General features: G+C 44.9%; 1 protein-coding gene across 8 annotated transcripts in view; it reads right to left on the reverse strand.

Moving 5' to 3' along the window:
- Positions 1-23,617, reverse strand: part of ep400 (E1A binding protein p400) — a 180,597-nt gene extending 156,980 nt beyond the window's left edge. For 7 of the 8 annotated variants that reach the window (XM_070888132.1, XM_070888134.1, XM_070888128.1 and 4 more), the window contains exons 1-4: positions 23,325-23,617; positions 14,149-15,500; positions 2,852-2,965; positions 2,633-2,720 (exon numbers count right to left, since the gene is read on the reverse strand). In XM_070888132.1, coding sequence (XP_070744233.1) covers positions 2,633-2,720; positions 2,852-2,965; positions 14,149-15,471 — 1,525 coding nt within the window. In that variant the 5' untranslated portion in view covers positions 15,472-15,500; positions 23,325-23,617. The remainder of the gene's footprint in view (positions 1-2,632; positions 2,721-2,851; positions 2,966-14,148; positions 15,501-23,324) is intronic. The other variant, XM_070888131.1, reaches the window with a different exon arrangement.
- Between the last annotated feature and the right edge of the window lie 985 nt (positions 23,618-24,602).

Consider the following 24,602-nt stretch of genomic DNA (forward strand, 5'->3'; position numbering starts at 1 on the left):
TGACTTCCCTGCTTCACAATTCCATCAGCAACAACAACAACTTGTATTTATATAGTGCCTTTAACATAGTGAAATGCGCTTTTCAGGAGTATTATGAGATAAAAAATTTCACACCGAACTGCATAGGGAGAAATTAGGCAGGTGACCAAAAGCTTGGTCAAAGAGGTAGGTTTTAAGGAGCGTCTTGAAGGAGGAGGGATAGAGATGTTTAGGGAGGGAGTTCCAGAGCTTAGGGCCCAGGCAACACAGAAGGCACGGCCACCAATGGTTGAGTGATTATAATCGGGGATGCTCAAGAGGGCAGAATTTGAGGAGTGAAGACATCTCGGGGGGAGGGGGGGGTTGTGGGGCTGGAGGAGATTACAGAGATAGGGAGGGGGGGAGGCCATGGAGGGATTTGGAAACAAGGATGAGAATTTTGAAATCGAAGCGTTGCTGACCTACATTGGCTTCTGGTTAAGTGAGCAGAGGGGGTGATGGGTGAGCGGGACTTGGTGCGGGTTAGGACACGGGTGCAGAGTTTTGGATCACCTCTAGTTCACGTAGAAATGAACACAAGTGCTTTATTTGATGGCCTTATTAACCAGCGTCGCTACTTTTACTGACATGTATATCTGTACCCCTAGATCCCTTTGCTCTTCTGCCTCATTTCGACTCTTATTATCCAAACAGTATATGGCCTCCTTATTCTTCCTACCAAAATGAATCACCTTCACACTTATACACACGTACACAGTCATGTCAGAATATAGTGTACCCAGCATTTCCTCCCACCAAGTCGTTAATACCATTATCCCGCATTACCACCCACCCCTCATAAATAGTCATCACCTACTCTGTTACATCGAGTGTACAGCACAGAAACAAGCCATTCGGCCCAACTTGTCTATGCGCCATGCGAGCCTACGCCTACCCCTCTTTATTTAACCTTCTATTCCTTTCTCCCTCATGTGCTTGAGCATCAATGCTATATATATGTATTGTAAAACTTCATTTGTTTCAGTAATTAGAGCACATGGGGAAGGCTAGCTAAATTCTAATTGCGCGTATTTGTACACCAGAATCTACTTCGGTTTAAACCCACTATTTAACTAGGTCTACATCTTCCAACAGAAAATCTTCTATAACAATACTAGCCCACAATCTGGGTAGTAAATTCAGCTTTACCATGTAAACTAAGTTAACATCTCTGCATGGACAACAGGCATCAAGATGTGCTTCACCAGATTCTCAAAAGGAATTTCCAAAAACATGATTTATATTGCACGAGATGATGGGATGTCCTAAAATTTGACTTCTAAATTTTCATTCTCAAAATCGCTCCAACCCTCACTCACCCCTCCCAATTTCTTCAATCTCCGCCAGCCCGTATTCTCTGCTCTTCAAACTCTGGTCTACTGCATCTTCCATTCTCTCTTAACTCCACCATCTGCGGCACAGCTTTCAGTTATCTTGACCCCCATATTACGCATTTCCCCCCAACCTTGATTCCTCATTAACACCTAATATTAAACACTACCTTTTGGCCACGGTCACAAGTCCCTTTCCTATTCCTGGCCAGGTCCGATCCCAAGTACATTAAAAGGTTGTTGTGAAAATCAAAGAGTGCAATGTGAAATGTTAACATTTTATAAAGCAACATCACAAATGCGTAAACCTTACAAGAGCCTAGTTCTGAAGTTGGAGAAGCAAGAGGCACACAGCACAAGCAATCACATGTGGTGCTGCACAGGAGTACTCGGTGACACTTACAAACAAAAGTAACAGGAAACAGTTGGTAAATGGTGCCCGTAGAGGCAAGAACAGCAGCAAATAAATGAGGAGCCAGAACTAGACAGGCTCAATGCCACCTGTAATGTCATCATCATAGATGATGATATGGTTTAGCCAGTCACATGATGTTCACAAGACTCCATAAAACCCCAGCCAGTTGGGTTCAGGGAATCCACGATGAGGCAGGTGATTGTGAGCCTGGTGGATGAACTGGTAATGTGTAGTGTGATTGTTAAACCTTTGCTAATAAACCAACTAGTTCTTAGTAGCAATGTGTTGCTGTGATTTCTTAAGCAAAGAACCCATGAAGCAAATACATTACACAATCTGCAACAACTGCAAGATAAATACACAAAAGGCCAAGGAAGAAGGTAGCTGCAACAATTCCAGAACGAACAGGAAACCTAAAAGAATGCGAGGTTTCATCGAAATATGGAATACTGCTTAGCAGACTGCACACACCCCACAAAGTTTCAACTTGTCAAATACACAGGGGACAATGGATGGCTGTAAGTGGAGTGTGGAGCACTAATCCAATCTCCAGGTTTGTAACAGCTGTTTATGCTTTGTTATTTGAATGCAGAGATTGATCATTTACAACATGCACTGGAGAACTTTAAGCTTTACAAGTCTCTTTGCGCCGTAGCATTGCCTTGCTCTGTTCCAATTTTTAACGGCAAGAGCAATACAGTGCAACACAGCACAAAGAGAAGTCAAAGGACCTCACGTGTTTCTCTTCTGTCTCTCTCTCTCCTCACCCTCTTCTCAGAGTGGGTCAAACGGGAAACTCACGGCACAATTTGTACCGTCACACTTGTGGCACAAATATTTATGAAACTGGTCCAAAATGGAGACATACCTGCTTGAGCCAAAGCCTGTTGCCTTTTGAACGCTTCAATCTCCACTGTATTGGCTGTGCCTGCCACAGGGGTACCTTGATGGGTTTGCTACGGAAGGACAAAAAAAAAAGAGCAGACATGAGAAAGGGACGCAGTGGTTGCAGCACAGCGATGCAGGATTTAGCCCTTCTGATGCTAGAATGATTCACAGACTTGTCGGTGCCACATTGACTCCTTACCTGAAACTGCTGCTGCTGCGGTGTTGAAAATGCAGCAGAAACATTAGGGGGAAGCTGTGTTGCTATGGCAACTGGCGTCCCAGTCTGCCCATCCTTTCCTGTCACCACTTTTACCTTAAATAAAAACAATGCATTCATTCACAGGGTCAGTACTGAAACATCAAGTCCGAGCAACAAAAAAAGTTATGTGTGTTACAAGGACAGCCAGGAAACTTCTGTGGGAATTCAGTGGGGGGTGGGGAGTTCATCCTAGGCTTGCTTCACTGGATTCATTGCAGACATTTTGCTGACTTAATTTGAAAAAGAATTGGTTGTGGAACAAAAAAAAAAATGTTGTTTGTCGTCAAGCCATAATAAAAATGTTTGCTGAAACTGCATATTACATTATTAGCAGTCCGGAGGCAAAAATCAGCACGAATTTTAACCCAATGGAATCAAACCTGAAATTACAAAAAAAAAGACACCCCCAAAAAATTTCTGGGGTGGTGAGGGGGGAAAAGGAGTTTAGGTCGTTTTGTTGATTTAAGTGCCAATTCACTTGCAATTTCTCTGAACGGACTTTATCCAGTAAAACGAAACCAGAAACTAGACAAGTTAATCAGAGTCCTTCACATCGGCTGTCACAACACAACATTAGCTTCCGAATTGGGACAAAGCCTCTAAGCTATGTCGCGCATCAATGCTCCAAAAGTCCAAAACAGAGAAGCAGACAAAGCCTCCAAACAGTCAACAGTCCTGCTACAGGTACGTCAGATCACTCGCAGTAGCATCCAGTGCTAATCCTGAAGTCCATGTTTGGTTTTACACCCGCAATACTGCCCGTGAGAGTACACAGATTTTAAATCTGCAATCGGTGGTGACAGTCTTTTAACAACAGTCAAATTTATTTCTTTCATTGCACTTTAGTCTGCTTCTGTATTGCACAAATTGCAATCAACAGCTTGCATCGAGATTTACTACAACAGGGCAACTTTAATTATGAGCATAACATTAAATGCTGTAAGTCACCACCCAAATATACTAAAAAGTAACTCTAAGGGCAAAGGCAAAAACAGAACTATTTGTCTTCATTTTAGCAGTGCCCATCATTGGAACATTAAGCCCAGGTAATTACAGATTATTTCACTAAACCCTATAAACATCAGGTATATCTTGCAACACGGAACCATGTGAAAGTCTCATTATCAGTGAAATATTAATAAAGTCAAAAACTCTCAAGTAGATATCGGAGTGAGAATGCCAGATTCCTGAGAGCGAGACATTCTCAGACCTGTTCGTTACGGTATAGGTTACCAACTCAGTTTATTTATGCAGCTATCATTTTTTCTGCTCGTTAACTTCGATAAAAATGCAATTGAATTTTACCAGCGTGGTCAATTTTCTATCACATTAAATTTCCGTAAAAATAAACAAGTACTGGACAAAAACAGCTTTTCTAACTTTTGACACTAAAGAAAAATCAGATATACAAATGAGTTTGGAGTAAAGCAATCTTTTCACTGATTTGTGCGACACTGAACATCAGTCTACAAAGATTAAATGCTCCTCTTTCACCCAATGACGATCACAGATCACAGGACAACTAAAGACGAGGAGGGCCATTTGGCCCATTTAGATCATTGGTCGAGAAGCCCCCGACAGTTCCCCCTGCAGCATCCAATTGTTTCTTAAATGTGTCCAGCACTGTAACAAGACGGCAATTGCAATATTGATCGCCCCTCTGGATAATTGGCCCTAACCTGCCGTTACTAGTCTGAACCTGCGGCCGACTTGTCCTACTCCCTCAAATTAATCCAACACCCGTCAAGTGCAGCTTTCAAGATATTTAGACTTTTCTGATTATCGCAAATTATCCGACACAAGAGCTTACATAAGACGCGGCAGCAAACAAAACATACGAAAAAAGCCAGGGGGAGAAATAACCCAGCTAGTCGGTCTTTTGCGTCCCACATAGTGCAAGCTGCTGGCCGTTAAACCCACTCCACCCCAAAGGCACGCAATCTCCTGCAACAGGCAATAACTCATTTGAGCACCTGAAGTGCCCTGAAAAACGGTCTGCAAAAAAAAGCACGATGTTGAAGATACTTAATACTGCAAAGCCATTTGCTCAGGTCAAACTACCAGTGCAGTGTACTGCAGGATTGCCAAATTATTCAGAAGCTTAACTTCACTAAATGTACTTTGCAGTGACTGCAACCAAATCATTGAAAGCTGCACGTCACCATCAGGTACACGTGTCTTTTTATGCTATTGCACTCGCTTTGCTGCCATTATTTACATCGTTACTTTCCCCCATTTCTAGTTTTTTGGCCAACCGTATTACATTTCTGTAGCTACATGCTGCCTCGGTCCTTTCCACCCCCACTCCAGGGAGAGGCAGGGGTTACCTTTACTATCCAGTCTCTTTCTCCACATCTTACACTGCATCAATCTGATAATCTCATTATTAACTTCAATCTATAGAAAGTCTGAAGGTGGATATCTCAGCCGTTCGCAGGCTTTGACACCAAACCCAAATAATCCTTTATAGTTTAACATAAAAATGATATTGAGCATACGAAGATTTTACAGCACAGAAACAGGCCACTATGCCTGTGTTCTCCACGCTAGCCTCCTCCCGTTCAATTTACTCCATCTCACCCGACCAACATATCCTTCTATTACATTCCCCCCCCTCGTGTTTATCCAGCTCCTTGAATGCATTTATGCAATTTGCCTCCACCACTCCATGGTGTGGCCAGTTCCATGGTATATTTCAATAGTTTGAATTACTCTGATTGGAAAGTCTATAATATATTAAAAATCTTAAGTCTGTGCACAATTCTGATCAACTTATCCATTGGAAATTTCTATAGGAAACATTTATTTAGGAAACTCATGTAAACTGGTCACATTGTAATTAGAACCTCCCACAGGGGGTGGTGCTGTAGCCCTCAGCCAATACAACAGTGAAGTTCTCCAAACAACTCTACTTCTCTCTATCCCAAGTTGCTGTCAGTGTTGCTATTTAATTATAAATAATTTATAAGTAATACACAAAAATGACGGTGTATGACTTTAATATGTAGACCAAATTAGGTCGGCAGGAGCGGGATCCAATTATCCCTTTCATAAGAACATAAGAAATAGGAGCAGGAGTAGGCCATAAGGCCCCTCGAGCCTGATCATGGATCGGATCAGTTCCACTTCCCCACCCGCTTCCTATAACCCCTTATTGTTTAAGAAACTGTCTATTTCTGGCTTACGTTTATTTTATGTCCCAGCTTCCACAGCTCTCTGAGGCAGCGAATTCCACAGATTCGCAACCCTCAGAGAAGAAATTTCTCCTCATCTCGGCTTTAAATGGGCGGCCTCTTATTCTAAGATTATGCCCTCTAGTTCTAGTCTCGCCGATCAGTGGAAACATCCTCTCTGCATCCACCTTGTCAAGCCCCCTCATAATCTTATATGTTTCGATAAGATCACCTCTCATTCTTCTGAATTCCAATGAGTAGAGGCCCAACCTACTTAACCTTTCCTCATTAAGTCAACCCCCTCATCCCCAGAATCAACCTAGTGAACCTTCTCTGAACTGCCTCCAAAGCAAGTGTATCCTTTCGTAAATATGGAAACCAAAACTGCACGCAGTATTCCAGGTGTGGCCTCACCAATACCCTGTACAGCTGTAGCAAGACTTCACTGCTTTAATACTCCATCCTCTTTGCAATAAAGGCCAAGATTCCATTGGCCTTCCTGATCACTTGCTGTACCTGCATACTATCCTTTTGTGTTTCATGCACCAGTACCCCCAGGTCCCACTATACTGCAGCACTTTGCAATCTTTCTCCATTTAAATAATAACTTGCTCTTTGATTTTTTTCTGCCAAAGTGCATGACCTCACACTTTCCAACATTATACTCCATCTGCCAAATTTTTGCCCATTCACTTAGCCTATGTCCTTTTGCAGATTATTTGTATCCTCCTCACACATTGACTTTCCTCCCATCTTTGTATCGTCAACAAACTTGGCTACGTTACACTCAGTCCCTTCTTCCAAGTCGTTAATATAGATTGTAAATAGTTGGGGACCCAGCACTGATCCCTGCAGCACCCCATTAGTTACTGGTTGCCAACCAGAGAATGAACCATTTATCCCGACTCTCTGTTCTCTGTTTGTTAGCCAATCCTCTATCCATGCTAATATATTACCCCCAACCCAGTGAACTTTTATCTTGTGCAGTAACCTTGTGTGTGCAGTAACCTTCCTTCTAACCCTGCTTCACATGTCGACTACACTGGTCTTGAATCCCCGTGTGCAACGCACAGGATATTAACCTCGGAAAAATATGGATCTTTTCGTAAAGGATTAGTGTTAGGTAGCTACAAAAAATGTAACTATTGGACATTAAGGCAATGAATGACAGCGTGTTTTACATTACAGCAGAGTCTTTCGTTTCAGGATATGACTTACAGAAGCACCTTTGGTTGCCCCTAGTTGTCCTGCATAATAATAATCCCATGAGCTAGAATAGCCTGGTTGGAGTTGCTACTTTATGAAGTAACTTGATAAGTAGTTTAATAGAACCATAAGCATGGGACTATGAGAAGAGAATGATTTGAAACCCAGTTGAAACTAGCCAATGTACATGAATACGGTTGTGTGCTCAATTCAATTTCTTCAAGTTTAAATTAAATCCAAAGAGAAATACTCCATTATCAAACTAGAATGGAACATGAACATTTCACACAGTACTTCCTGATACAGCTCAACAGTTCAGTCACAACGGCTGATCATTTATTTGGTAAAAATCACTCAAACCTGTCTGCCTCTTCAAGAGATCCCATGGAACTATCTGAAGTAGAGCAGGGAGCTCGCCCTGGTCAACATTCATCTTTCAACCAACACGATCATTAGATTAACTAATCATTCTTCACCTTGGCTGTCTGTGGGACCTCACGGTGCGCAAATTCCTGCCACATTTGTCCAACAGTGACTACACTTCAGAAGTGAATCATTGGCTGTGAAGCGCTTTGGGACATCCAGCGGGTGTGAAAGGGGCTATATAAACGCCCGTTCTCTCTTTAATAATGCTTCGAGATAGAATAGGATCATGCAGAAAAGTGTCTAATCTAGTCCACTTAAAATAATTAAAGGTTTCTAGTGTTTGCAAACAGACACTAACCATCTGTTTGCATTGGGATTGGGAGACTGTTTTGTCAATCACAACGGATAAGCACGCTGATAAAATCGGCACTTGAGAGAAACAGCAGATCAGCAATGCTGCAAGCTCGGCGATTAGCAGCTCGCCCCACGGACTCAGGGGAAACAAACAATGAGCATTGGCTTCTCAATCAAACTTAAACTCATCAGGACTGCACATGGAACACGATGAACCTCTCTCTGCCCAGGTATTTCTTGCTTTTTTAATTGCTACCGATTTGGTTATTTTACAACAAAATGTGCAGCAAATTATTCCTGCAACTGTCTCAACTAAAGGCGAGTAAAGAAACTCAATGAACTTTGAATGTTTAAACAGAATGCTCTCACAGAACTCAAGTTTTTTTTAAAATAAAATTACCCAGCTTATTATTCAAAATAAAGTTTCAACTCGGATTAAATAATACTCTTCCATTCCACCTCCAATACCTTTCACAGTATCGGAAAAGCTAAAAGACATCTTTCTAAAGAAAGGAAAACAAACGTGGGCTTTATAGCACCTTTTATTTCCCCAGGATGTCCCAATACATGTCACAACCAACAAATTACTTTTGAAGTACAAATGCAGCAGCCAGTGTGCGCACAGCAAGATTTCTTAAGCAGCAAGTGAATGAACGAGGGCCAATGAATCCATTTGTGGTGGTGCTGGTTGAGGAAGCAATGCTTGCCAGGACAAGAGGAAAACTCCCTGCTCTTCAAATAGTGCCCGGGGACCAGTTATATTCACCCAAGGTTTAACATCTCCTGCCAAAAGATGTTAATAGCCTTACACTGAAGATAAATTAGGATCTTATGGACAGCTGTATAAAAACTGCAATAGGGACAACTCAAATTCAGATATGTAATGCAATCACGGGCCATTGTAAAGGGTATCAGAAACATGCGTTTACTGAGGCCATGGCTTGACACTACTGCTGACTTCCTTACACAGAAACCAACACAAAACAAGGGAAAAAGCAAGTTATTCCTGCTTCTATAGAAATCCGCCAAACCCCTTTATTCATCAATGCATGGATACAACAATCCTGCGTACCTGTCCACGTGGCACAGGATCAAGAATATCTGCTTATTACATTGGCACCTGGTCCAACAAGCCTTCAAATTTAAAATTCTCATCCTGCTCTTCAAATCCCTCCATGGACTCGCCCCTCCCCATCTCCGTTACCTCCTCCAGCCCTACAATCCTCTGAGATCTCTGCACAACTCCAATTTTGTCCTCTTGCGCATCCCCAATTTCCTTCGCTCCACAACTGGTGGCCGTACCTTTAGCTGCCTGGGCCCTGAGCTCTGGAATTCTCTCCCTAAACCGCTCCGCCTCTCTCCACTCCTTTAACATGCTCCTTAAAACCTACCTCTTTGACCAAGCCCTGTCCTAATATCATCTTATGTGGCTCGGTGTCAAATTTTGCTTGATTATGCTCCTGTGAAACACCCTGGGACGTTTTATAAAGGCGCTCTATAAATACAGGTTGCTGTTGTTTTTAAAAAGATCTTCATTTGAAAGCAGACTTGACATCAAAAAAATATACAGCAATACAAAGAATGAGGCATTCAACATATAAAATGTAGAAGTCCACATGACTAACTTATTGGGGTGAATACAGATCATGCGGAAGTAACATAGGGATTACAGATAATAGCAAATGAACCAAAAGGAATCTTTTAAAACTGAGTAAATACAGAAAGTCAAGGACCATTGAAAATGATGGTGGTAATAGCACACATAGAAAATTCAAAACCTACACACTTATCGCATTGAAAATAACAGAACACAATTCAATCTGTGCAAGCGAAGTGACGTTCAAAGCAGAATGCGTCTTACATGCTGAATGTATCCACTCGGATCATGCATTGTCATTGTACACAAAACATTTCCAAAGCAAAGTAAAACTCTAGAGCGACAACGGAGGAGGCAACAAATGTGGCTCTGTCCGTGTCGCCCACATGCAGAGATCAAATTTAAAAATGCACCTTTAAAGAAAGACTTGCATTTCTATAGCCCCTTTCATGACCACCGGACATCTCGAAGCGCTTTACATCCAATGAAGTACCTTTTGAAGTGTAGTCACTGTTGTAATGTAGGAAACTAAAATGTGTTTATTGTTTTATTAAAGAATAAAAATGACTGGGTGCGCACTACAGGGGCAGTTAGAAGCTTTAATAGTACTACATGAATACATGTTGAAGATCCAGGAACAAACCTATTCACACAATGGGTTGAGCGAATGTGGAAGGCACTATCCCAGAAAGCCATAGATTAAAAAGGAAAAATCTACAGAGGTGCTTAAAAATAAAAGAATTACCTGGGAAGGAAGTGTGTTAAGGGATTGGAGAAAAGGCAGGGAATTGAGATTAAAAAGATAGCTGCCATGGTCAATAGAATTGACGGAGCAGACTCGATGGGCTGAATGGCTATAATTGTTCCTAAGAGGCAGTGAGCGCATTAGCTTTTGTAGATGTTACACGCACAATTTAACACAAAACAGATTATCTGATCATCATCACAATCGCTGTTTGTGGGAGCTTGCTGTGCGCAAATTGGCTGCCGCGTTTCCTAAATTACAACAGGAACTACGCTTCAAAGGTACTTCATTGGCTGTAAAGTGCTTTGGGTGTCTTGAGGTTGTGAAAGGCGCTCTGCAAATGCAAGTCTTTTGTTTTTTTTTCCAATTTACAGGCCTAACTAAATGGCTATGGTCACACTCAGAGCACAGAAAGCTGTAGGGTCAGCCTACTGGTGGGTCACGTTTTGGTCCCGGAGACAAACCCGAAGGCAAATTTCTTTCAAACTAACATTGTGCAGATAAATAAGCAATACAGGACATTGAAGGCTTAAGTATACTTATAAAATTGTTTATAATGGCAGGGTACTGCAGATGCAAATTACAAACGGTCACACAGTCACTTAACCTATCTCAAACACAAGAGTGCCTGCTTCTGTAATACGAAACACACATTTTAATTGAACTAGAAGTTTTACATAAAATTATATAGAACTAGCAGAGAACTACAAAACATTTGCGGTCAAATTAGTACCTGTATTGCAACAGTACTTGTTTAGACCATTATCTTCTTCGTCTATAGAATCAACGCTGATGTGCTCCCTCCACCACCCCCCCACCCACTGCTTCCGCTACTCACTCCTCTCAGCTCCACAGCAGCCCAAGGAGGCCCCCCCCCGTGGCCACACCCACTGGTCCCGCCGCATCCACTGCCGCCTCCTTATTGGAGCAGACCCAGCGTCAATCAAACCTTTTAAATCTGCGCCTTCACTCCCCACCCTGATTGGTTGAGAGTCTGGGTGGGCTCTGATCGCCCATTGGTCGGTGCAACTGTCACTCAGTCCAGACCACATGCTCCCAATCCCCGGCACCACGCCCGCCCCAGGTCAGACAAAAACGGACAATAAGATATGCAGCACAGAAACAGGCCATTGGGCCCAACCAGTCCATGCCGGCGTTTATGCTCTACCCGAGCCTCCTCCAGTCTTTCCTCATCTAAATCTATCAGCATAACCCTCTATTCCCTTCTCCCCATATGCTTGTCCAGCCGCCCCTTAAATGCATCGATACTATTCGCCTCAACCCCTCCCTGTGCTAGCGAGTTCCACATTCTCACCACTCTGGGTAAAAAAGTTTATTCCGAATTCCCTATTGGATTTCTTGGTGACTATCTTATATTGATGGCCTCTAGTTATGCTTTTCCCCACAAGTGGTAACATTCTCTCTCTATCCACTCGATCAAAACTTTTCATCATTTTATAGACCTCGATTAGATCACCCCTCAGCCTTCTCTTTTTTTGGAACAGTTTGTAACTATTTGAACAAGTTAGTCTGAGCCCTGGTTAAGGGTTGAATGGCCGTTGAGGTGCTTGCTGGCCAATCCACCACGAAACATTCTCTTGCCAAGATTTCAGCAAGGCACAACAACAAGAAACAACTTAATTCTCTATATCTTGAATGCATTGCAGCCAGACCTGAGAGTACTGCAACATTAAACTGTCCAGATTCATTTAGCTCGTCAACAGAATCACTGGCTGCTCCCAGAAACATTACACTGAATCTTCACTCTGATGTTTCAGCTCAATCCAGAGACAAAACCAATGCCTCCATTACCTCTACAATACATTTGGGTACCTGAAGATTTTGCCCAATATATAAAGCACCCAATAAAAGTGCTGTCCACACGTTCAGGTGCTGAAATCAGCACAGCACTTGCTGTGCTAAGTAGCAAAGTCCAGCAAAACTTGCAATCTTATATTTTAAGTCACCTCTACAATTATTTACATACGATACAGTCCGCAAGCTTTAAACAGACGCCAACCTGTGTACTTCATTAATGAGCATTGAACACGCATTTTAATAATTATTTAGCTACTTCTGATCATAACAGAAACAATCTTCTGTTCCAAATGAAAAATATAAAAATGTTATTTATAAAAGGCGTAAAAAAACACTTCAGTTCACAAGTGTTGGCTCAGTCACAATAGCTTACAAAGAAACAAGTAAAGTCAACCATTATATAATATTTGGCAACTGCAAATCACAACCCAAGTTGTACCTTTACTCTGTTTCAGTATTTATCGTAAAATATGAAATAGAAAAGTGTAAGACAGTGAAAAGAAAATCATTTCTGCCAGCCTTTTAGATCCACATCAGAGTCTTTCCCAATGTTGTAATGCATTCACAAATAATTTTGCCAGCTTTAAGGGAGTTAACTCTAATGTTTTTCTCCCCAACAAATGCACACGTGTGCGCGTGCACACACACACAGACACACACAAGTTCCATCAAGTAGAGCCATTTCATCACAATACCCTTGGTTACTGCTTTTGCCAAGAATGGGCAAGGCAAGCCCAGTGAGGAATTGCCATGGTCACAATCAGTACGGTCTGTGAATCAAACTCCGCCCTGTGGCTCGGTGCACCCAGTGCTCTACTGCTGGAGAAAAGGGGCCTCATTCTTCCTGCAGTATATTAACCACAGAATTAGTAAGTGAATTAAATGTCTAGCAGTGCAGAAGAAGATCTAGATGGTGTACAATGTCCCAAAGCTGACCTCAGAAATCACAAGCGAGCGGAGCTGCAGAATATTCCTGGCTCTCCTTTCACCCATGAACAGAAAACCGACACTCAGTGACGATGGATAATGTTGGATGTGGCTAAATGGAGATCAACAACAGGCTGGGTGGCAAAAATGAGCATTCAACAAAAATATGTGGAAAGAAACCATGCAAACCAAGAGATTTAACAATCTTCACCAATTTACATTTCTAAAGAAATCCCACTGGCACTCACGGGTAACATAATATCACATAATATCTTTACTCCACACCCAACTCCATTTATTCTGAATGCTATTACAATATAATAAATTATTGAGATTCTTTTTTAAATGATCCATACAAAGTCCTGATTTAAGTTAACATTTTATATTACTCCAGTCGGATTCTGCACAATCAGGAAATCGTATTTTTCATAACCTTAAATGAATTGGGTGCATTTTGAAGTTACAACATTTGAAAATCACATTAAATTACTACATGCTGAAGCAATATATATATGTACATATATATATAAAACATAGGAAAAGCACAAAGAAAATGTCACTCGTGCAATCTCTCTACAGTCTAATTGTTAACTTAAAGAATAAGGACCTGTGGACACTGGCTGAAACATTCAAATATAAATGGAGACACTCAAAACAGGATGGAAGAATATGGGTTTGGCACCAATGTAGGACTAAGATGAAAATGATCCACGTGGGTCCTCTAAATAGGCCTCTCAACAGAGCGAAATGGGCTGAGGTACCCATTCTCATGCTAACTGCGGGGCGAGAGTGTGGTTGTTGGTGCCGAGAGGCAGAAAACTTCAAAACATTTCCACCTTCACAAAGATTTGTGAATATAACCCTGTTCCACTTAGCAGCTCAAGGTTAGTCCGAATTTCACCTGCCTTGAAAGACAGCAGAATAAATTTGCACGCCAGTGAAGAATTTGTCATCTTGCCTCAGACACGCAACCTCTTTCTGACCCTGCAGTTGCCACGAGGGCTGGAAGCTGTGAATGGTCTTCAGACCAAATAGTAAATCGTTTGTTTACCTCGTCATTAATGACCTCGGACTGCTCCTCCTCCTCCTCTTCTTCCAGGTCCAAGTCGTTTTGCTTCAGATACGCCAACAAGGCTAGACAGGGTTTCCTTCTGAATGCCAAGTAGTCCATCATATTTCCCTGACGGTGCTGAAGGAAGAAAAGTTCAATCAAGTAATCCTTAAATGTCTCTCTCAGAGTCTCCATTTGGGCGAGGTGGTGCTCCAGACACTGCTTCCTCAGGTGAGAAATCTCGGGGTTGGCAGGTGGAATCTCTTCCAACTTCTTTGGTTGTTTCCTCACGGCTGGGGCACAGCTGCTGGTGGGAGTCAGGCAGGCCGACGCCAGGCCTTGAGCGCCGCTGCTCCGAGACGGGTTAGGAGGCGGCGGCGACGTCATCCCAAAAGCTGGCGGCCCCACCACGCCCGCGGTCAGGGCAACAGGCGTCCTTTCATAGTTTACAGGTCTGGCCATCTGCTGGCTGTGCAGAACTTGCTGCTGCTGGATCAGCTGTCCCTGAATGATGCTGCTGATCTGCGGGGGCAGGTTCGAGGTGGTGATGTGGCCCGGGCTGGGCAGGGGTTGCATGGGGCCTGCAGCCGCGGGGCTCTGCGGCCCCAGGTGGTGAATGGTCCCGCCGGTCTGCGAGTGAGGCTGCGAGAGGCGGCGTTCCCGCGGCCCGGGAGCAGAGGGGCCGGCCGCCGTCAGCTGGATCTGCGCCAGGCCGGACGGGTCCTGGTACACGAAGTGGCCGCCGCTCGACGGGCTGAGGTTGAGCTGCCGGACCAGCACGTTGGCGTCCACGAATCCTCGGGTCGGGCTCTGGTTGCACAAGCTCAGCCCCGCGGCCGCCGTCGACCCCGTCCGTTGCAGCAGCGAGGCGGGGCTGTGCTGCGTGGGGCTCTGCGGCTGCACCTGCGGCAGGGGGGAGGTGACCTGAATGTACGACGGAGACCCGTGCTCAAAGCGCCTCTGCTGCCCCACCGCCTGCGAGCTGTACTGGAAACCCGGGGACGCCGGGTTTTGAAGCGGGAGCGGGGCCAAGGTGATTTGCTGGCTCCCGGCCATCACCTGGCTCACATTCTGCAGCGTGATGTTGACATTCTGGGCGGACACCGGACTGCGGTTCATGATGAGCTGTTGCAGCTGGTAACTGGGCGACTGCGGCCCAGAAGGACTGGCCACGGTGCGTGGCACGGGGCTGAGGGCCGGAGCAAACGCCGCGGCAGGAGATTGGGGCAACGCGGTTTGCTCATCTCCCTCGCCGCCCGTGTATGACTTGGATCGCTGCAGTGGGCGCTGGATATTCTGTGGACCACTGCCATGGTGCATCATCACCGATGCTCCTTTGGGCGAGTGCTACCCTGGAAGAGAAAAAACAAAACTCTATTTTAACAAAAAACTTCACCGATAGCAATGATACAAACAGTACTTCTGCAACAAATTGATGAAAAATCTGAAAGCAAATTTTACATGAGCTAATATATGAAAATCATGAGCTGATTTCAGCAGCAAATGACTGATTATCTGAACTAAAGATTGCACTAATCAATCAGTTTAAGTGAATTCTGGATTTCTTACTAAATCTGACCGAATCGTGGTACTTTAGCTAATATGATCTATTGGGAAGTTTGGTACTTTGACAAACTAACACACAAATATCGGCAGTTCTCTATACATATCTGGTCATTATCTCATTGCTGTGTGGGAGCTTGCTGTGCGCAAATTGGCTGCCACGTTTCCTACATTACAACAGTGACTACACTGCAAAAGTACTTTGTTGGGCGTAAACTGTTTTGGGACATCCCAAGGTCGTGAAAGGCAAGTCTTTTTTTTCCTGTTCTCTGTACAGTTAATATTCTGCATTCATTAGGCACAAAACATTCTTACGATCATCCTTTAAAATAAACCTCAATTCTATATCTTCTTTTTATATAAAAAAAGGAGCTATACGTCACAATTAAAGTTTTGAAAGTTTCATTAGCTAATCTCCCTGATGGAACAATTGACTCAAACGCCCTACTTCCTGCATGTCATTTAGGAATCAGGACTCAACAGCTAAACGCTCGCACCATGCCTTTTTGGATTGTACCTCACTTTTGTTCCTTTTTAAAAAAAATACAAAGTTGAGAGAAATGTAATTGCTATTTTTACAATCTAATTGTCATCACCTCTGTGCTCACTGATCTGCATTGGCTCCCGGTCCAGTAATGCCTCGATTTTAAAATTCTCATCCTAGTGTTCAAATCCCTCTAGGGCCTTGCCCCCTCCCAATCTCTCTAACCTCCTCCAGCCCTAAAATCTTCAGCGAACTCTCAGTTTCCCCCAACTCTGGCCACTTGCGCATTCCTCACTTCCTTCGCCCCACCACTGGCGGCCATGCCTTCAGTCGTCTCGGCCCCAAGTTCTGGGAATCCTCCTCTAAAGCTCCCGGTCTCTGATTTAAGCCACTCTTAAAACCTACCTCTTTGACCAAGCGTTTGGCCACCTGTCCTAACATCTCCTCCTTTGGCTCAGTGTCAATTTTAGTCTGATTACGCTCTCGTGAAGCGCCGTAGGACCTACTGCGTTAACGCCGCTACATAAATGCAAGTTGTTATTGCTGGAAAATGTTGTGGGTATTCCAACAATGCCTTTCATTTAAGAAGCCTTGGAATTTACCAAAATTAAAACGAGATGTTCTTTTCACGAGTAGCCCTGAATTAAAACTATGGTGTGGTGCAGCCTTTACTAACACGCAAGTCCGTGTATTATTAATTGTTCGGCCAAAAGCTTCACCTGCCCGAAGAAATAAAAATGCTGCTTTTAAAAATAATCAGAATGTGGAAGTACCCATTTAGCCACACTGTGTTTAAATCATAATTTGTAACTCGCACCACAATATAAACACTCAGTGCATTGGTAAATCAACTCCCGTCAAGAGAAACATGTGGCGCTTTCATCACTAAAACCCACAAAACTGTTCAAAGTCGACTCCAGCCCTACCAGCTTGCAAAGCAGTCCCACTGCACTGGCTTCAATGTCAGGATGACTTACCTACCGCATGCAAACACAAAAGGTTAGTTGTACTTTTAAGTCAAGTGTCAAATGGATCCCGAGAAGGGTCACTTGAATAACACAACTATTTGCATTGCTATAACTCTCAGGCGCAGAGGCGTGCTTTAGCATGCTTCAAAGGGAGACGGACAATGAATAGACAGTGAATTACGTCGAATTTACAGCACAGAAAAAGCCATTCGGCCCAACTGGTCAGTGCCGGTGTTATGCTCCTCCCACCTGACCTCGCCTAGCTCTATCAGCATATCCTCGTAATGAGCCGGGGAGAAAAAAAAAAAGGTGGTACCAGAGTCAAACAAAAGGGTGGTAAGCAATGTTCCCTTTAAACTGCGCGGCCACGCAGTGCTCTGGAGCTCCCGTGCAGCCGGCTCAGAAATAGGAAAACCGCGCATGCGCAGAATTTTGAATGGACGAGTGGAGCGCGCGCAGTGACTTTAGGCTGGAGATGGCTGAAGTTTGGAAGCCTGAGCCCGTGGAGGGATTTGAAGGAGAGGTCAAGGATCTTGAAGTAAATCAAATGGAGCACAAGGAGCCAGGAGAGAGCTCGGAAAGATTGCACGGGAGAGAGAGGCAAGTCATCATTTACAAAAATGACTGCAGTTTGGGGTTTTCCCGAACTTGCTATGCAATATTAATGTCATTTTAATAAGTCATGACATTCCAACAGTGAAGTGTTAGTTTGATGAATTGTTACTGAGAGTTTTTAATGTAATGGGCTGTAATAGTCTCATTTTAATTGTTAATGCAAAAATACGAATATGTGGAATGAGAAAACGCCTTTAGCCATCAAGCCTGTTTCTGGTCACAAAACATGAACAAGCCACCTGATTGCAGATTCTGCTGAGCCATTTCATCTCCTGAGGAAAGGGTCCGTCTTTCCCACCCACCCATCCCCGCCTGCTAACTCAAGCAAAACGGCAAAATCTCCAACGCCACAACCACCACTGATCACCCCAGATGTTCTCCAGCATTTTTCTTTAAAAAGTACATTCTCATTAAACTCAAACGTTTGCATTCTTTCTGGGGTTTATGACCAAGGCAGCATGCGATTTCAGAGAGAATTAGGGAGAATCATGGAATATGATCTTCAAAACACTGGTAGAGATAATAACCTTATGCAATAAAAGAAATTGCACATGGCCACCCTAAAACCGTGGCCACGATGCCTCATGGGTTGCATTTGCATATACAGCGAGGCTCTTATGCAGGTCCATCCAGTTCATTTGTACAAATTATTAAGGGTTAGTGGGGCCTTGGCTTTTCCTTAGTTCCAGCAGGACTGGGAAGAATTATTGTGTACATTGCTAACCCAGCACCAGCAGAGATCCAAATCAGAATTATTCACTGGATTCTGTTATTGGCTGTACCTTAGATTCTAAGCTAAGACAAATGCAGTGCGCTAAACAAATAATACATCAGTGTTGAAGGATTAAAAGCTAGCGACAATAGGAATGTACAGAAACAGGGAAATGGTCACTGACAGCTTTTGTGCAGCAAAGACTGAGCTCTGTTGTTGGACTTGCGATCTGTTATGCCCAGGACTCCCAATTCTTCCGTAATTATTTGATGCAGGGGACAACAAAATCCCTCTTTATATTTATTATATAATCACAGCAACAGGCAGAAAAAGGAGTAAAGGCAGGGAAGTGGAGCTGAGTCCATGATCAGATCAGCCATGATCTTAGAGAATGGCGGAGCAGGCTCGAGAGGCCAAATGGCCGACCCCTGCTCCTATTTCTTATGTTCTTAATGGAGTTGAAAGCAGCGAAAACATTCAAAAAGGTGAATATATGCCAAATCTTTTGAAGGAGCTGCGCTGCAATCATCATTTGAAGCAACTGCGACTATATTTTATCCCCATTGAGAAAACAACCTTAAATAAAACTGGTCCTGCAGATACTGGCCGCTTTATCCTGCATGCTAAGGGATTGTCAATTAACATGACGTTTAAGCCCACTGTTTTCTGGCTGGCCTCTGTACCTCAGGAAAGAGCTACTGGCATTGGAGGGGGTGCAGCCTAGATTCGCCAGAACGGTACCGAGGGTTAAATGATGAGGACTGGTTGTCTAAACTGGCTTGCATTTAGAAGGTTGAGGGGTAATCGTTTAAAATGAGAAAAGGATTCGATAGGGTAGATACGGAGAAACTGTTTCCCCTGACATCAAGACTGTGGGGACATAATCGTAGAGCTCGGTCGTTCAGGAGGGTTTTTCACACAAAGGGTAATCGAAATTTGGAATTCTCGCTACCAAAATGCTGTGGTTGCTGGGGGAAAACTGGAGCTTTCAAGACGGAGATCGATAGACTTTTGTTCGGTTTGAGTATCGAGGGAACTGGAGCAAACGCAGGTAAATGGAGCTGAGGTACAGACCATCCATGATCTAACTGAATGGTGGAGCAGGCTTGAGGGGCTGAATGGCCGAATTGTCTTCCTATGCTCCCAAGCGAAATGTTAAACAATGATGGTAAACTTCTTCACTTCCTACCGAATCCCAGCATTTTAAAAGTGCACAGCGTCACCCACCTGACTGGCATGGAAAGAAACTTAGCACACAGTATTATAAGCAGCACTGCATGCCTAAATTACAAGGTACACCAGTGTCTTCTAACAGAAATCAGCGGTGGGCAAAACAAAAGCATTCTGTTGCAGATTCCACGAGCAGTAAAACTGAAGCAGTATATATAAAGCTGTCAAACTAACTGACAAAATACACGAGTTGCTCTATTCATACTGTAGAGTATGTACGTAAAATAAGTTAACAGTAGCATGCAAAATACTTCATAGTATTTACAGTACAGAAACAGTTAAATTGTATTTATACTGCAAGCATATAAATTGCATTTTCATTGCTGACACACACATAAATACTCATTCTATAGCGCCTTTCACAACCTCAGGATGTCCTGAAGCTCTTTACAGCCAATGAAGTATTTTTGAAGTGTAGTCACTGTTGCAATGTAGGGAACGCGGCAGCTAACTTGTGCACAGCAAGCTCCCACAAACAGCAATCTGATGATGACCCGGATAATTTGTTTTTAAACTGGTGTTGATTGAGGGATAAATATCGGCAGCGCGAGCTGGTGCAGGAGGGAGATGACTTAGAGAAGGAGGACTGGATTGGACGTCACCATAATCCAGGTCGCTGATTGGAGCGTGGGCAGGTACAGCAGGAGCGGCGAGGTCAGGGCGAAGGAGCGGCGAGAGATTGTAGAGAGATGTGATCAGGGCCCAGGAGAGGCGCGAGTTCGGGGCCCAGAAGAGGCGAGGGCCCAGGGGCAGCACGGGCCTGCCCACACTGCGATGTGTGTGCGCACTAGGTCCATGCAGCAGAGCTGGCCTCCAGTCGTCCTGGTTAATCCTTGCCACTGGACCAAGACCTAGCTCTGTCAAGCCCGTGTGGTGGCTGGTGTGCAACGGCCACCACACGTTAAAAAAGTCCACCCACAGGCATCTCCCACCCTTCAACATGTAGTTCGGGACCTGGAATGTCAGGCCCTTCATTGAAACACCTGTGAACTCATCCCTTTTTAATGTCGAAGCAAGTCATCCTCGATACGAGGGACCGCCTAAGAAGAAGAAATATTGGCCAGGACACCGGGGATAACTCCCCTGCTCGTCTTCAAAATAGTGCCATGGAATCTTTTACATCCACCCGAGAGAGAAGACAATGTCTCATTTGAAAGACGGCACCTCCGACAGTGCAGCACTCCCTCAGTGCTGCAATGCGAGTATCAGCCTAGATTGTGTTTGAGTCTCTGGAGTGGGACTTGAACCCACAATCTTCTGACTCAAAGGCAAGGGTGCTATCCACTGAGCCACAGCTGTAAATAAATTTAAATACTTCAAGTTGCATTTACTTTGTAGATAGCTACTTATCTTTAAGCCCAAGGGATGCATGCAGTCTGAAATGCAAGTTGCAGTTCAGGCAAGTCCAGCGCTTCTACCTGCCCAAGACTGGCATACATGCGCGCACGTGTCTATAGCCCTCCTCCCGTCACGCGCTCGTGTCTATATAGCCCTCCCCACCGCCGCGCGCACGTGTCTATAGCACCTCCCTCCTGTCACACGCTCATGTCTATATAGCCCCCCCTCCCCCCCACCCATGCAGTTGTAATATATATTGCTGTAACATTAAATGCTTCAATAATAAAAACAGAAATTGCTGGATCTCTCAGCGGGTCTGTGGAGAGAAAGTGAGTTAAAGAAAGGTCGATGACCCTTCGTCAGAGGGTCACAAGCCTGAAACGTTAATTCGGTTTCTCTCTCCACAGATGCTGCCTGACCCGCTGAGACTTCCAGCATCTGCATTATTTTGCTTTTGTATTAAATGCTTCAAGTTGTATTTACTTTGTAGGCAGTTATTTTTTTTTGCATGCAGCTGCACTCCCTCAGCACTGCATTGGAGTGTCAGCCTAGAATTTTGTACTCATTTCTCTGGAGTGGGACTTGAACCCACAACCTTCCGACTTATACACACACAAATCAATACTGCAACATAAAATGCTTCAAGTTGTACTTACTCTGCAGGAAGTTATTAGTTTTTTTTTTTAAATCCCACAGGAAGCATACAGTCTAAAGTGCAGCAGCCACTTCGGCAGACAAAAATAGAAAAGCAAATTATAATTTAAATGGATAAAAAATTGCAAAGTGCTGCAGTACAGAGGGACCTGGGGGTCCTTGTACATGAAACACAAAAAGTTAGTATGCAGGTACAGCAAGTAATCAGGAAGGCAAATGGAATGTTGGCCTTTATTGCAAGGGGGATAGAGTATAAAAGCAGAGAAGTCCTGCTACAACTGTACAGGGTATGGTGAGGCCACACCTGGAGTACTGCGTGCAGTTTTGGTCTCCGTATTTAAGGAAGGATATACTTGCATTGGAGGCTGTTCGGAGAAGGTTCACTAGGTTGATTCTGGAGATGAGGAGGTTGACTTATGAGGAAAGGTTGAGTAGGTTGGGCCTATACTCATTGGCGTTCAGAAGAATGAGAGGTGATCTTATCGAAACATATAAGATAATGAGGGGGCTCGACAAGGTGGATGCAGAGAGGATATTTCCACTCATAGGGGAAACTAAAACTAGGGGGCATAGTCTCAGAATAAGGGGCCGCCCATTTAAAACTGAGGTGAGGAGGAATTTCTTCTCTGAGGGTTGTAAATCTGTGGAATTCTCTGCACCGGAGAGCTGTGGAGGCTGGGTCATTGAATATATTTAAGGCGTAGACAGATGTTTGAGCGATAAGGGAGTAAAGGGTTATGAGGAGCGGGCAGGGAAGTGGAGCTGAGTCCATGATCAGATCAGCCATGATCATACTGAATGGCGGAGCAGGCTCGAGGGGCCAGGTGGCCTATTCCTGCTCCTATTTCAAAAGCAAAATACTGCGGGTGCAGAATCTAGAATAAAAACAGAAAAAGCTGGAAATCTTAGCGGGTCAGTATCTGCGGAGAGAAAGCAGAGTTAACATTTCTGGTCGATGACTCTGCGGAGAGAAAGCAGAGCTTAACGTTTCGGGTCGATGACCCTTGACGAAGGGTCATCGACCCGAAACGTTAAGCTCTGCTTTCTCTCCGCAGACGATGCCTGACCTGCTGAGATTCCCAGCATTTTGCTGTTTTTAATTGCTGCTCCTATTTCTTATGTTCTTGGCCCCTTCAAGCCCCTTCAAGATCGTGGACTCAGCTCCACTTCCCCGCCCGCTCCCCATAACCCTTTACTGCCTCATCGCTCAAAAAATCTATCTCCGCCTTAAAACATCTTCAAATGACCCGGCCTCCACAGCTCTCTGGGGGGGCAGAGAATTCCACAGATTTACAACCCTCTTAAGAGAAGAAATTCCTCCTCATCTCAGTTTTAAATGGGCGGCCCCTTATTCCGAGACTATGCCCCCTCCCCTCCCCTCAGTTTTAGTTTCCCCTATCAGTGGAAATATCCTGTGTGCAAGTTGCAGGCGATGGATGGATGCACTGAGTCCATCAGAGGCGAGGCAAGCCAAGTCGACCTGGCCAGGGACAAGTGTGCGTGCGTGCGTGCGTGCGCGCTCGCACCCACCACCGCCAACGTGCGCGCCCCCGCCTGGCGCATGCGCAGCAGCCTCCCGCCGGCCCGGCCCGGCCCAGCCCGGCCCGCTTACCCGATTTCTCTCCTCCTCACGGCCGCGCCTCCATCTCGGCCTGCCTGTCGCCCTGTCCGCGCCGCCGGGGCCGCCGTCTCTGCCTCGCTCCCTCGCCGCGCGCGCGGGGGGGGGGGGTGGGGCCGGTGATTGTAATTTTTTTTTCCCCCCCCCCTCAAAATTAACAAGAAGTAAAACCCGATCGATCGAACGCGGCCCGGGGTGGGGAGCGAGGGGCGGGCCGGGCCGAGCGCACAGCCGACTACACTCGACAATCAAACATGGCGTCGGTTTTGTCTCCAGCCAGCACTCGCCGCCTCGCCGGAAGTCAAGCTCGCACGTCGCACGACGTCCCGGCGCCTTGACTGACGTCGGCGCCCGCCAATCGGCGACGGCCGCCCGCAGGAAGGCGGGACCACACCAGGGCCCGCCCGGGCTTTTGATCCCGCCTCCGCCTCCGCCTCCTCGCCCCACCCCCCCCCCCCCTTCGTTGCAATTCTTAAAGGGGCAGCGCACCACCCACCCACCACCAACAGCAACTTGCATTAGAAACATAGAAAATAGGTGCAGGAGTAGGCCATTCGGCCCTTCTAGCCTGCACCGCCATTCAATGAGTTCATGGCTGAACATTCAACTTCAGTACCCCCTTCCTGCTTTCTCGCCATAACCCTTGATCCCCCGAGTAGTAAGGACTTCATCTAACTCCCTTTTGAATATATTTAGTGAATTGGCCTCAACAACTTTCTGTGGTAGAGAATTCCACAGGTTCACCACTCTCTGGGTGAAGAAGTTTCTCCTCATCTCGGTCCTAAATGGCTTACCCCTTATCCTCAGACTGTGACCCCTGGTTCTGGACTTCCCCAACATTGGGAACATTCTTCCTGCATCTAACCTGTCTAAACCCGTCAGAATTTTAAACGTTTCTATGAGGTCCCCTCTCATTCTTCTGAACTCCAGTGAATACAAGCCCAGTTGATCCAATCTTTCTTGATAGGTCAGTCCCGCCATCCCGGGAATCAGTCTGGTGAACCTTCGCTGCACTCCCTCAATAGCAAGTATGTCCTTCCTCAAGTTAGGAGACCAAAACTGTACACAATACTCCAGGTGTGGCCTCACCAAGGCCCTGTACAACTGTAGCAACACCTCCCTGCCCCTGTATTCAAATCCCCTCGCTATGAAGGCCAACATGCCATTTGCTTTCTTAACCGCCTGCTGTACCTGCATGCTAACCTTCAATGACTGATGTACCATGACACCCAGGTCTCGTTGCACCTCCCCTTTTCCTAATCTGTCACCATT

The sequence above is a fragment of the Pristiophorus japonicus genome, chromosome 8, assembly GCF_044704955.1.
Source record: "Pristiophorus japonicus isolate sPriJap1 chromosome 8, sPriJap1.hap1, whole genome shotgun sequence".
Taxonomy (NCBI): Eukaryota; Metazoa; Chordata; class Chondrichthyes; family Pristiophoridae; genus Pristiophorus; species Pristiophorus japonicus.